Raw genomic sequence first — 14,083 nt, 5'->3', positions numbered from 1 at the left:
GTTCCAACTCAATTTTAACCATAGGAGACTTGGATATACTTTTCAATTTAGTTTCTTTTTTCTGTTTCAGTCCTCTCTAATAAATAGTGACATTATCTTTGTGAAGTTGCATGCTCCATGGGAAGTGCTTGGAAGATATGCAGAACAAATGAATGTAAGAATGCCTTTCAGGTAGGTGGAAATGTATTTCCCCCCAACTCTGTCTGCTGCTTCACTGTAAACCCAATGTGCTCCTCTCTAGGAACAAATATAACTGAAATGCAGCCTGGAATCCTGTCAGAGAAGAAAATCCTTCAAATGTTTAGGAAGTCCTTAAGTCTTCACAGCCAATAATGACTTCATGGCTTTTTGTGAAATTTTCTGGCTAATTCATTGCTTAGCAGGTAGATATTTCAAGTGCCTGTGAGAAAGAAGAACTTTACAAGTGGCATTTTCATTCCCCAAGTGCCATTTTTAGAAGCCCTGTATACTGCTGCTTTGAACAGCCAGACCCCAGGCATCAGCAGTACAGGGGAATATTTACGGTCCTTACTGACCAGTCCTTTAAATCTTCTTCCACTGAAACAAGTTCAAGAAATTTCGTGAAAATGTGATCTATTTTTTAAAATATCCTATTTTTAAATTTTAAAAAGTTAAGGTCATAAATACCATGTAAACACAAGCATTGATTTTTTTTTTTTTTTGTGAGGAAGATCAGCCCTGAGCTAACATCCATGCTAATCCTCCTCTTTTTGCTGAGGAGGACCGGCTCTGAGCTAACATCTATTGCCAATCCTCCTCCCTTTTTTTTCCCCAAAGCCCCAGTAGGTAGTTGTATGTCATAGTTGCACATCCTTCTAGTTGCTGTATGTGGGACGCTGCCTCAGCATGGCCGGAGAAGCAGTGCGTCGGTGCGCACCCGGGATCCGAACCTGGACCGCCAGTAGTGGAGCGCGCACACTTAACTGCTAAGCCACGGGGCCGGCCCACAAGCACTGATATTTATTCCAAGGGGAATAGAAAGTACTTTGTGTGGATTGCTTAGTTATTTAAAAAGATGAATTTACCTTCATCTCACAGTGAATATTCTTATTTTCCCTGTGGATTAAGGAAAAGTGATCTTTCTTTGCTAGACGGAAATAAAATATTAAACCTGAAATTATAAATGCCAAGATATGTGGGAAATCCATAATGGAATCTCCTAAAGGAGGTGGAGGGATTTAGTACCAAGGACAGTTCCAAAGGGAATAAAGAATTAAATACTTTTGGTTTGCAGTTTGCCAATAAGACCAAGTCAGACAATAGGAACTAGGCAAATTGGTGCCAGTTCTAAAATATACACCTTAATGAGCTGTGGAAAATTATAGAGACAAAGAATCAGCTACATTCACAGAGACAGAGAGGAGCTGGGGACACATTTAGAGAAGGGCAATTTCCATTCATAGGCCTGTAATTGATCTCCCTGGTGCATCTTATTTTCTCTGTTTATTGGCCTTTATGTCCTAATACCAAGTCAAAATAGAGGCTGGGATTTCTAGTATCCATTTGCCTTGAGGCAAAATTCTCAAAAGAATTGAGATAAGCATAGTTCTAATCTTTGGATTTATTTTTGTATTTAAAATGTTACAAAGGAAATCTAAGAAACCAAGGATTTTTTAAAAATTATATATTATCACTAAGAGAAAGAAGGAATATCAATTTAGTTTCCACAAAAAATTGTTCATTATAATTATAATTAATTAAAGCCAGTTATTTATCAACGCTGTAACTATCTAATGTGGATTAATACTATATCACATATAAGAACCAAAAGAAAAAGAAACCACCACAAAAGATGCTTAGGTAGAGTCATGTATCAGACCAACATCTTCTAGCCAACAAAACCAAAAGTCTGCCTTTATTGATGTGATTTTGTCTAAGCATGGTTTCACTTGATGCAATGTGATATATTTAAAATTTATGCCATCATATTGTCCACAGTTTCAGACAAATAACTCGAGCCTACGGAGATATTTTTATTTCCAAGGGAGGAATTGTCCTGCCATATCATTTCAACAAAATGTACAAACATCAATTTGGCTGAATTTAAATGCCCCAAAGAATATCATCTGTATTTATTATTTTCTGTAGACTGCACTTCTGCATCTAATCCAAGGTTTAGTCTCCTTGGATTTTTATTCCTACAATGTTTGAAAGGAAGTTGAGGAATAGGATTCTTATGGGAAATTGCAAATACAACCTGATTCTCAAATACCTGTATGTCCATGGATATGGGTTTTTTAAATTAATAGACTGTTTTTTTAGAGCATTTTTAGGTTTACGGGAAATTGAGTAGATAGTAGAGTGTTCCTGTATATCCCCTCTCATCCAACTGACAGTTTCCTTATTATTAATATCTTAATGTGGTATATTTGTTAAAATTGGACCAATATTGATACATTTTTATTAGCTAAAGGTCATAGTTTACTCTAGGGTTCACTCTTGGTGTTACGCAGTTCTATGGGTTTTGATAAGTGCATGTGATGCGTCCACCATTACAGTACCACACAGAATAGTTTCACTGCCCTGTACTCCACCTATTTATCCCCTCTTCCTCCGACCCAAACCCCTGGCAACCACTGATCTTTTTATGGTCTCTGTAGTTTTGCCTATTAAAAACATGGATATATTTTTAAATTTTCACAGATATGCAAAATAAGTTTTGGCGTATAAACTTCCCATTTTCCAAAGATAAGATAGTTCAGTAACAGTTCGGAATACGTATAAACCACATCACTTTCATTACTACAGTAGTCTCCCCTTATCCGCGGGGGGGATACATTCCAAGACCCCCAGTGAATGCCTGAAGCCACGGAGAGTACCGAAGCCCACACATACTATGTTTTTTCCTATACATGCATATTTGAGGTACAACAGCAAAACTAGCTTGAGTTTCTTTTCCTTTCTTTGCAATTTCATGGAAAGAAGAATCATTGTTACTGTAGATCTTAGCAACCTCAATATACCATTTTTTTCTTTTCATATTAAGTTGAGAACTTTCACTTTTCACTTAAAGGAAGCACTTACAGCTTCTCTTTGGTGTATCTGAATTGTCAGCATCACCACTGTTGCACTTTGGGGCCATTATTAAGTAAAATAAGGGTTACTTGAACAGAAGCACTGCGGTACCAGGACAGTGGATCTGATAACCAAGATGACTACTGAGTGACTAAGGGTCGGGTGGTGTATACAGCATGGATACACTAGGTAAAAGGGTGATTCACATTCCAGGCAGGACAGAGCAGGATGACATGAAATTTAATCACGCAACTCAGAACAGCATGCAATTTGAAACTTATGAATTGTTTATTTCTGGAGTTTTCCGTTTTTTATTTTCGAAGCACGATTGACCGCGGGTAACTGAAACTGCAGAAAGTAAAACCGTGGATAAAGGGGGACTATTTTACTCCATTGGTTGAAGCCCAAATATGGAAAGGGAGATTGCATTTTAATGAAGCATCTAACACATGTACTCTCCATTCAAACTACACACAGAATTTTCATTTGTAATATTTTTTTAAATGCAAATATACAGAAGTACAACAGATTCTTATTAAGTCAGATTTAAAAAAATTTTTTCCAGGATTCCTTGATTTACCTCCTTAGGTCATCTATAACCAGGGGCCAATGGTTAGGCATTATGCCCTAGGGTGGTGATTTACAGCAGAATGTTGATGCTGATTGATGTCCTTCCCATACTGGTTGTAAAATATACATATTTTTGTATTACCCCTCCCTATATCTAAATGAGTAAGGTATTCTGTAAACTTAAAGTGCTATATAAATATTAGTTAATATAATAGCGTGCCCATTAAATTATGTATGTTGCCAGCACGCTGGCAATCCATCTCTGCATCCCTGAAAAAAGTCTGACTTCAGCTGCATTCATACAAATACCAATTGCTCCAAATCATTGCTCTGCAGGGGTTTTGTAGGCAAAGAGCAACCACAAAAAATTATGGTAATGAGGAGGGGAAAAATATCAAATGGAAACTGTTTCATAAGATTTCATGACTCAAAAACGCTTGCCCTGTGTTCCCACTACATTTCTCACTGTTAATCTCTCTTTAGTTTTTTCTTCTTCACCTCTTACAGGCTTCTATCTTCAATCTCCTTTCCTTCCTTGCTAGTTCAAACTGTAACTGACGATGGGTTTTCTTCTCGACTGGCTTCATTTTTGCTGTTCTTCCAGGAGAAAAATCTATTACCTGCCCCGCCGGTACAAGTTCATGAGCAGGTTAGTGGCATGCTCTGTCATGACTATGTTTGCTTGACCTGTTGGCTTGTGTGCCCCGACAATGACAAGGAACACAAGATGGGCAAGATGGGCCCTTGTCACATGGGAAAACAGGCTGCCATGCACATTCCAAAAATAGCTATTTCAGGTTAGCCTGAAGAAAAAGCAAAGATGAAAATATCCCTCTCAGAGTGTTCTCTGTGACTTCTCCACACTTGGGAGGACGCAATTCATCTGCAGGTGTGTTGGGACTGGGTTTTTTTGTTTGTTTGTTTTAGCCCATCGTATTAGATAAATTATCCCATATCCTGGCTGTCTAGAGGATCTTTGGCCTGGGTGTATTTTTTCCCACATAAATTTCTCCCTCCACTCTATGTAACTCGAATTCTTGAAGTGTATACAGTCACCTTCTCAAAAAGCTGATAGTTTCTTGGCCCTCCATGGGCAGGCCCTCCTATGTTAGTAATATTTCAGTGAAGTATACAGGTGTATTATCTCACTCAGGAGCACTTCCTACCCTCTTTTTTACAAAAAGAAAAAAAAAATCCCACTGGATGAAGATGTCTGTATTATACTATGTCTCCTTCCAAAGTTGATTTGTCCTTGTTTTTCAGAAGCCAGGGAGAAGGGGAAAGCATCAGTGATGTCCTTTACTTTGATTCTAGTGTGATCATTGGCAATCAAATTTCACAATTTTCATTGGTCTTATGTGACCATTCCCCCTGAGCTGTGCTGGTGGTTAAACTTGAAAACTGTTGCATTTCTCTGAAAGTCCTATACTTCGTCCAGTTCTGTGAGATTTAGGATTCAAGTTCACTCTGTTTCTGTGTAATGCATGGTGATCATTAAAAGAGTAATTGTTTTATTTTAGTGGGTTTACTCAAATGCACATGCACCCAACAAAGTATGGTGTGAGAATTGGCATCTGAAGAAACTAAGATGTTGTGGTTTCCCCAGATTCCCCTGTGCACATCCTTATTAGCAGTTCTTTCATTAGGCGGTAGCCATGGCATTTGGATTCACTGCTGCTTAGATTAGCCCCTCGTCGCATAATGACCTTCTGTAAAAGCCTGATGCAACGCTTTAGCCTATGTCAGTAGGTCTCAATAGTTCTCAAACTTCAGCCAGCCTCAGAGTCACCTGAAGGGCTTGTTAAAACACAGGTTGTTGGACCCCACCCCCAGAGTTTCTGACTTAGCATATCTGTGGTGGGGCTGGAGAATTGTTATTTCTAACAGGTCCCAGGTGGGGCTAGTGCTGCTGGTCCTGGGACCACGCTTTAGAAACCACTGGTCTGTATGACAGGTCCATCGCCACCTTCTCATTGAATTGAAGGTTTGACTGACTATGGGTGGAGTGAGTTAAAACCCAAATCAAATAAAACCTGAAGTAAACACGACAAAGTGAAGAGAAAGTTCTCCCCACTTTGGTGGCACAGTGGAAATATCAAAACTATACATATTGTTTCAGTGTATTGAATGCAGTATATTCCAGATGCTTAACGGAGTGGGGAGAAATCTTACTCTCATCCAAATTTGCCAAGCAGCCTTCATTCAATAAATCCAATATGGGTGGGAAAAGGCACATCCTGTGGGATCATAAAACCTGTGTTTAAATTTTGGCACTAGATGACTTTGGACAAGTTACTTCACATCTTTGAGCCTAAGTTTTCCCCATTTGTAAAATGAAGATACTAATTCGCAACCTGTAGGGATGATGTGAGGTTTAGTGCCTGGTGTGTAGTAGATCTTCAATAAATGGTGTCTATTAATGGTATCTGGTATCTTTCATTATAATGGATGGTATCCATTATTATATGTAATATTTATAATAATAACCTTATGTCTTTTCATACCTCCTATTTCCTTTCTGCTTCTGATCTTATCCTTCTCCTATAGTCTCCTTTTTCCACCCTCTAGTGACTAGTCCACTAACACTGTTCTGATTTTGCTTGTCATTTTCTCCATTTGTATTCCCTTTACAGGCCTTGTCTACTACCCACACAGTCACCTCACTTAAAACCTAAGGTTCCTTCTGGATGTGTTGCCCCCTCATCTAGGCAGTCTTTCAAGTTATGCAGATGCTGCCCCATGAACACCTCTAGAATCCATACATTACACTCAGTTCCCACTGCCATTAACTTTATTGAGCTCTCATCACCGCTTGCCTATTTTACACAAATTTATCTTCCTACCTCTGTTCTGACCCTCTTCCAAACTCTCCTCTAGTCATCTTCCTAAGGAGCAAATCCGATCTTGTCACTTGGTGGCTTCCTCATAGTAGGAAAATAAAATAAATTTAAAAGCCTTCAGCTTAAAACACATCCCTTTATAAATTGTCTTCATCCATCTCTCTCCTCCCATCTTTCTCCTCTTCCTCTTTGCTCTATCCATATGGAACCACTCATGGTTCCCAGACACATCATACTCACTTGGGCTTATGTACTTTTGCATATAGTTCCTTCTGGAAGGTTCTGTCTCATCTTGTTCACCAAGGTAATGCCTACTCAGTCCTCAAAACTCAATCTGCATGGTTGGACCTTTTAACCAGGTTACATGATGCCTCTTCTCTGTTCTCCCATTGGTACCAGATGCCCCCATCATCCTGTGCTATAATATATGATATAGATGTCCATCTCTCCACCTGGATGGTACCTATAGGCAAGGATGACTCATTCAATTCTATATTTCTAACACCTAGCATATAGTAGGTGGAGTGAGTGAATGAATGAATCTCCATACACACATGTGAGGATTGGAGTGGGCGGAAAGGAAGTCAAAAAGAAAAGAAGCATAGAAAAAACAGGTCTGCCTAAAGTGTCAGACACAGACTTGGGACTGAAACATTTGCTCACGCTATGGGGGAGGAATGGGAAATGAGGGCTTGAAAGAAAATGGTGATAGAAGGAACCATGTAATCTCAGGGTCGGATAGGATATCAAATATCATCAAGATATTTACACATCTCTGAAGACAGGGAATTCCCAAACCCATCTGTGGGCACCTCTGACTATTAGAAAATTCTTCCTTAAAATAAGCTGTAATCTCTCCCTCTGTAGCTTTCGCTCTAAAGGACACTCAGATTGAGGTTCTTCCCCCTGGATAGATGAAAAATAACCTACAGAGCAAAAAGGCAAAGTATATGAGAAAGATTGTGAAATTATAGGCCAAAGGACTTAGTACTTAGCAGATATTTGGAAATTGAGAATTGGGAGGAAGAGAAGGAGGTTTCCATACCTAAGGGGTTGGGAAAATGTTGTTGGAGGTAAAAAAGAATGGAAATCTGGAGGAGATATAGGTGTGGTGATAAAGATGATAATTTTTGTTTTAATAATTCTCACAAAAATTAAATTTTGTTTTAATAATTTAATTAATATAACTCACAGTAGGTCTTTGAGGTGTTGGTGTCCTGAAGGCCTTTGGAACCAACGGCAAAGCAGTTGAAGCAAGAGGTAAAGCTGGAGAATCCAATTTGGGAGTCAAAGCCATAGAAGTCATGACATTAGCCAGAGGAGTGGATGGAATTTCCCAGGGAAGGATGTAGAGAGTGACGAGAAGAAGGCCAGTGCCAATTCCTTGGAAAATCTGTGTTAAGGAGACAGGAGAAGATGGGAGGAGGATGAAAAAGAACAATGTAAGAAGTCAGAGGAGAACTAAAGGAGGGCAGTGTCGAAGGTACCAGGAATGAGTTTTCATAAGAAGGAGTGGTTCTTCAGCTCCTGATGAAGGATGAGAGATGAGAATTGCTTTTGGATCCAGGCATACCTCGGAGATACTGTGGATGTGGTTCCAGACCACTGCAATAAAGTGAATATCAGAATAAAGCAAGTCACACAAATTTTTTGGTTTCCCAGTGCATATAAAAGTTATTATTTGCACTATACTGTAGTCTATTAAGTGTGCAATACATTATGTCTAAAAATATAATGTACATGCCTTAATCAAAAAGAACTTTATTGCTGAAAATACGCTAACCATCATCTGAGCCTTCAGTGAGTCGTAATCTGTTTGCTGGTGAAGGGTCTTGTAAAAAACACAATACTGTTTAGAAGTTGCTGGTAACTGCCGTGATAGCAGTCTCCATGGAGTGGTGGTTCTCAAACTTTAGCATGCATCAGGATCATCTGAAGGGCTTTTTAATACTCAGATTACTGGGCCCCTTCCCAGGATTTCTGAGGTGAGGCTCAATAGTAATTTGTACAAGATCCCAGGCGATATTGATGTTGCTGGTCTGGGACTACATTTTGAGAATGATGACCACAGAGTGGAGGGTGAGGAAACCAAAATATAGCTGGTGGAGAACACAGGGAGGTCCTGACAAATCAGGGGCAGTGATAAGTTTCATGGTAGAGGAAAGGAGAAAGAGGAATGGGATTTAGAACAGAAACTAAGAGGAGGAAAGCAAAGGAGACTGAACACATGACCAATCATGTATTCCCTTTGTGTGCAGAGGAGAGATTTTGAGTGACTAAGAGCTTAGAAAGCCTTGTTTCTTGAACTGGGGGAACAGCTTACTAAACACTAATCTTTGGCCTGAAAAAGTGGGTGCTACTTCAAGTGCATAAACCACAACCGTAAAAGAATGTAGGCATTGGAAGGCACTAGAAGACGCTGGGAAAAAATAAAGGAAAGAAAATCCTAACTATGGTGGTATGACACATTGATTCAGAATGGCCTCTTAAGATAAACTTCATTGCTTACCGCGTAGAATTAAGTTTTGGACATTGCTGTGGTGGTGTAACCAATGTCTGGTGTAAATTTTAAAATGTAGTTTGTCAGAAAATTTTGTATCTACTTTAACTCTTTATTTCACCTCAGAACAGACTGATTTAGATCATAAAGAGTGTCTCTTTGTAGCCAGGACTGATATTACAAATTGAAGTGCACATCTACAACTTGTTATCCCGGGCGTACACAAGTAATAAAACATTGACTTCCAATATTCTAAAATTCTCACATCATACTAAATATGGATTTTTATTTTGGATTTTAGTTTCATCCATATAAACGATATTTCATTTCATTAGTCCATGGGAGCATCTCTGAAATAAACCTATCTCCTTGAAGGATAAGAGAAATGAATTATAAATTTTGTAAAGTTTCTGAGCAGGCAGAGAAATAAAGCATCGTTTTACAAATATCTTTATTTGAAAAAGTCACCTGACTCCATAAAGTACACTCACATAGTTCAGACATGTATTTTTGGAGTAAATGCTCTTTTCATCCACTTACTCGGTCTATTAAATGCTGTTTTGACTCTTATCTTTGGGCAGACTTACAGGCATTATAAATTACGTATCCAATAAAGAAAGAGAATTTATCATCTTTATTCTGCCTTATAATTTTTTTTTTTTGCCTTCACCAAATAGTACAAATATTGTCTACAGAAGATGTGATTACAAAGTAACAAATCTGATTATTGTGGGTGGCTTGTAGCTGAAGTCTCATTACTGCTCATTCTTTTTTCCTCCATTCCCCCATACACAATCTGCCTGCCATTATTCTTTGCGATGCTTGGCAGAATGAATGCTGGACCCTACTACATTATACTTTCAGTGCAGTTGTAATCATATCAGATGAGCATAGAGGCAAAATGACAAAATGACTTGTATATTTCCATCCCTGTTTTTAAAAATAAATATACATAAGTGTTCCAAAGCCTTTGGACTCTTCTGTAAGATATTTAGGCTGTGCCTCAATTAGTAGCCCTATGACCTAAAAGAATTGCATTAGCTTCCATCCCTAACTCCTATCCAAGGAGAGGCTACAAATACAGGGGACTTGGCTCTAGGAAGAGGAAAAAGAAATCTAAGCCTGCTGTTGTCTACCTGTTATCAGTCTAGGAGGCCTTCACTTACTACAATGTAGGGCTGTGTGTGATGCCTCTGTTTAAAAAACAGAACAACAAACTCATCTGTAGGTTCCCTCTAGGCATATCATCCCTGAAAACATAATGTAACTGTTAGAGATATGATGCTATTATTATAATATTCCCATTTGGGGAAAAGCAGGTGTCTCTGAGGTAGCTTGTTTCATTTAATTCAGCCTAATTAAGTTGTCATTGGTACAAACTCCCTCCTGGGTTGGCAGTGGCTCAAGGGAAAGGCCTTTGTCTTCTATTTTTCAGGGTACACCTTCAGGGTACATCATCCAGGTCAGGGCTCTGCACATAGTAGGTAATTTATAAAGGCCTACTGACGGCTTAGCATGTTGGGAGTGAAGTCCTTTGCATATGGCCTTTTCTTGAATCATCACCACTTCTGAGGTAGGTAGGATTGTCTCCCCTTTTTACCACTGAGTTAACTGAGGGAAGAAGAGATATAAGCAGAACCTTCTCAAGGCACATTTCCAAGGCACACCTTGGGAAGGCACAGCACAGCAGAGGTGGTGTCTGTGCTCATTTGCTTGTGCTGCACTGCCAGCTCTTTCCAGCTATCTGAAACCTCACCTGCCATGAACCAGCATTTTGACGGGACCCTGAACTTACCATCAGAACAACTTTCTATAAAAGTAACTCATCTTTTAGTCCAGATATTAACTTGACAAGTCAAGGCCAGAAATCCCCAAGTGGATAATCCATCTTCTATTTATTGATTTGCCTGTGTAGTCTGTAAGAGGGCTTTTGCTCAGTAAATGGCAGAAACGGAAAAAAAGTGACAATGTATCTAACCCAAATCAATGCTAAATCCTTAAGCCAATGTTTTTTCTTTTCTTTTACCTGCCAGTAGAGACTTTATTAAGTAAGCCCCACTCCTATACTGAAGAGATAAATGGGATGCCTTCTGGTTGGTTCATTTCTCAACTTTTACATGTCTAAGTAAATTTCAGGATTGCCTGTTCAGGGATGTTTATTAGATGCAATGTGGGAGCACAGACCTCAATATACAAGTGAGAATCAGAGCTCTTAAATTTCTGTTAAGAACTTTCTACGTGAAAGTTCATTGTCATTGTCACCATTTTCTTCATCCTAGAAACTACCACTTAATTGAGCATTTTGTACATCCAAGGCATTGTGCAAACACTTGATATTCCTTATCTTGTGTTGTTCTCACCACCACCTTATGCAAAGGGTATATTAGCTCAGAGAGGTTTAGTCACTTGTCCAGTATTGCACTCACCACTAACAAGATGTGCAACTAGGAGGTGAACCCACTTCCAGCTGACTCCAGTGTCTGTCATTCTATACAGAAGATTATCTATTGTGCATTGAGAAAAGGAAAGCTCTTTATTAACTCAAGTTTGTTTAGAGTGATAAAGCCAAGATATTGCCCAAAGCATCACCAATGTGTAGTATCTAAAAAGCATTTGATTGCTCATCATTTTAGAGATGAGGATACTAAGGCTCAGTGAGGATAAAAGGCTTGTCGCAGTCCACACTGACACATGATGGCAGAATCAAGAACCCAACTGGAGTCTCACACTTTCCAGCCCAGTGGCTTTTGCACTATGTGTTTATCCTTTGCACGGTGAGAGGGGATCCTCAATAATGTCTCAATGGCACAGTTTGAGGGTGGGAGTGGGTTTGTGGAAGAGCGGTCACCCAATATCCAGCCACAGAGAGATGAACCGTTGTTCCCAGAGCCGCCTGTCTGGAAGGTGGAGGCAGCATGTGGAACATCAGCCTCAGCCTTTGGGAGCCTGACGAGCCATCAGGTTTCAAGGGGAAGGTCAGACCCAGACTGTTTTAAGAGGTGTATTAGTTTCGTATTGTTATAAAACATTCCCAAAAACTTAGCTACATAGAACAATACAAGTTTATTATCTCACAGTTCTGCAAGTCAGAAGTCCTGGGGAGGGGTCTCAACCAGTTGCTTTGCTCAGGGTCTCACAGGCTGAAATCAAAGTGTTGATCAGTCTGGGTTTCTCTGGAGGCTATCGGGGAGAATTGGCTTCCAGGCTCATCCAGATTGCTGGCACAATTCAGTTCCATGCAGTTGTAGGAGTGGGGTCTCTATTTCTTTACTGGCTGTTAGGCAAAGGTCATTCTCAGCTTTTAGAAGCTGCCCGCTCTCCCTGGCTCCTGGCTGTCTTCATTTTCAAAGCCAGCAACGGCGGGTTGAATCCTTCTTGCACTTTGAATCTCTTTGACTTCTCCTCTGTCTCATCTCTCCTGTCTCCAGCCAGAGAAAATTCTCTGCTTTTAAAGGCTCATGTGATTAAACTGGGTCCACTTGAGTAATGCAGGATGCTATTTTAAAGTCCATAACCTTACTTACATCCGCCAAGTCCCTTTTGCCATGTCACATAATGTATTCACAGGTTCCGGGGATTAGGGTGCATACATCTTTGGGGGGGCCATTCTGCCAACCAGAAGAGGGCACAAACTGCTGACCACGTTTGAGTATTTGTTTCTGTCACTGTGAAGAGCACACAGCATGGACCAGCGTGTGTGATGGAACCCGGACAATCCATGCTTGGTCCTCTTGCTTCTACTCAGGCTATCCCAGTGAAGACCAGTCCATACCCTCCAGCCAGTTAGTGTCTCAGGGGTTTTATTTTTAAGATATCTGAAATATCTATCTTCCACCATAGTTTTTAAAAAGCCCAGTTCCTCTGCTTTCTATCACTTTTACATTAGTCTCCATGGTCCTCAAGAAGTTATTAATAGCACTGCTATCTACCTGGAAGCTTCTCTAAAGCATTTCATGCACACCATCTTTTATAAGCCTCCTAACAATCCCGTGAGGTCAGTAAGATGATGACAATGATTATTATCCCATTTTTAAACCCTTGAAAATAAGGCTCAGAAAGGTGAGTGATTTGCGGAAGGTAACACAGCTGACAAGCAGCAGAGCCAGGATTTAGGCGTCCTAATTACAAATCCCAGCTTCTTTTCACCACATCAGGCAGCTTCCCCTCACTTCCTTTTGCCCCTCCTCATTTTTCGATTTATTAATCATTTTCATTACCCTGTTCTTCTCTCTCTTCACCATCTTCACATTTCGTTTAAATTGTGTGCTACAAGGCGGTTCCTGAAAGCTGCCATTTCTTTCCCATAGAGTATTTATGCCTGATTTTTTACAGCTTTATTAGTTTTTATCCATGCTGAGCACTGTACCTAGCTGGATTTAATTCATAGTCATTGCACGCAGAGCCCAGATTCTGTGAGAATGTGAACTTCACAAAGTGTAATCCGATTAGTGCTGCAGACTGGAGATGTGTGGGAGGTAAAAGCTCTATTATGAAAAACCTCTGAGCCAGTGTCCTCTTTCTTGAATGAGTTTTAAGGCAAGAGCCAAGAGCCACGAGGAAGACCACCAGCTTATCCTAGGAAGTCAAATTTATGAGTCCATTTAAGGACTAAATCATTGAACTTGGACAAGTGATAGATGCTAGTGAAGCACAATTAACTTTGAATTGAAAAGCAAAAAGGCAAATGTTAAGAGGCAAGGGAGTTGCTCAAATTCTTATTTTTGATAAAAAAAAAAAGAAAAAGAAAGTAGTAATAATAGCCAGTGGCTTACTGTACACCAGACACTGTTCTGGAGACTTTACGTATGTGTTGATCAGTTCATCGTCAGAACTCCATGAATTGAGTATCATTATCATGCCCATTTTACAGATGAGGAAATTGAGGCAACGCAAAGTTCAATAACTTGCCCAAGGTCACACTACTGATATTTACAGAGCCAAGATTTGAATCTAGGCACTCCTGCCCCAGAGTTCATGTTCTTGACTGCTGTGTCATACTGCCTCTCTGAAGCTCATCATCTCTCTGTATTTTAGCTATCTTTAAAGAGATGGTGAGGGAAGGGAGGACCAGGAGGATGAAGGATGGAGGAGATGGGAACTTTTCCCCTTCCTGGGGCTGTGGGCCCTTCCAATCTAC

At 39.9% G+C, this 14,083-nt stretch overlaps 1 protein-coding gene across 1 annotated transcript in view; it reads left to right on the top strand.

The window, feature by feature from the left end:
• The window catches only part of ANO4 (anoctamin 4), a 190,571-nt gene that overhangs the window by 49,610 nt on the left and 126,878 nt on the right, over positions 1 to 14,083 (top strand). Inside the window, exon 5 of the mRNA XM_058568797.1 lies at positions 71 to 171. Coding sequence (XP_058424780.1) covers positions 71 to 171 — 101 coding nt within the window. The remainder of the gene's footprint in view (positions 1 to 70; positions 172 to 14,083) is intronic.

Source organism: Diceros bicornis, chromosome 25 (assembly GCF_020826845.1).
Source record: "Diceros bicornis minor isolate mBicDic1 chromosome 25, mDicBic1.mat.cur, whole genome shotgun sequence".
Lineage (NCBI taxonomy): Eukaryota > Metazoa > Chordata > Mammalia > Perissodactyla > Rhinocerotidae > Diceros > Diceros bicornis.
The sequence above is the reverse complement of the archived record's forward strand: the minus strand, read 5'-3'. Positions and strand labels throughout refer to the sequence as shown.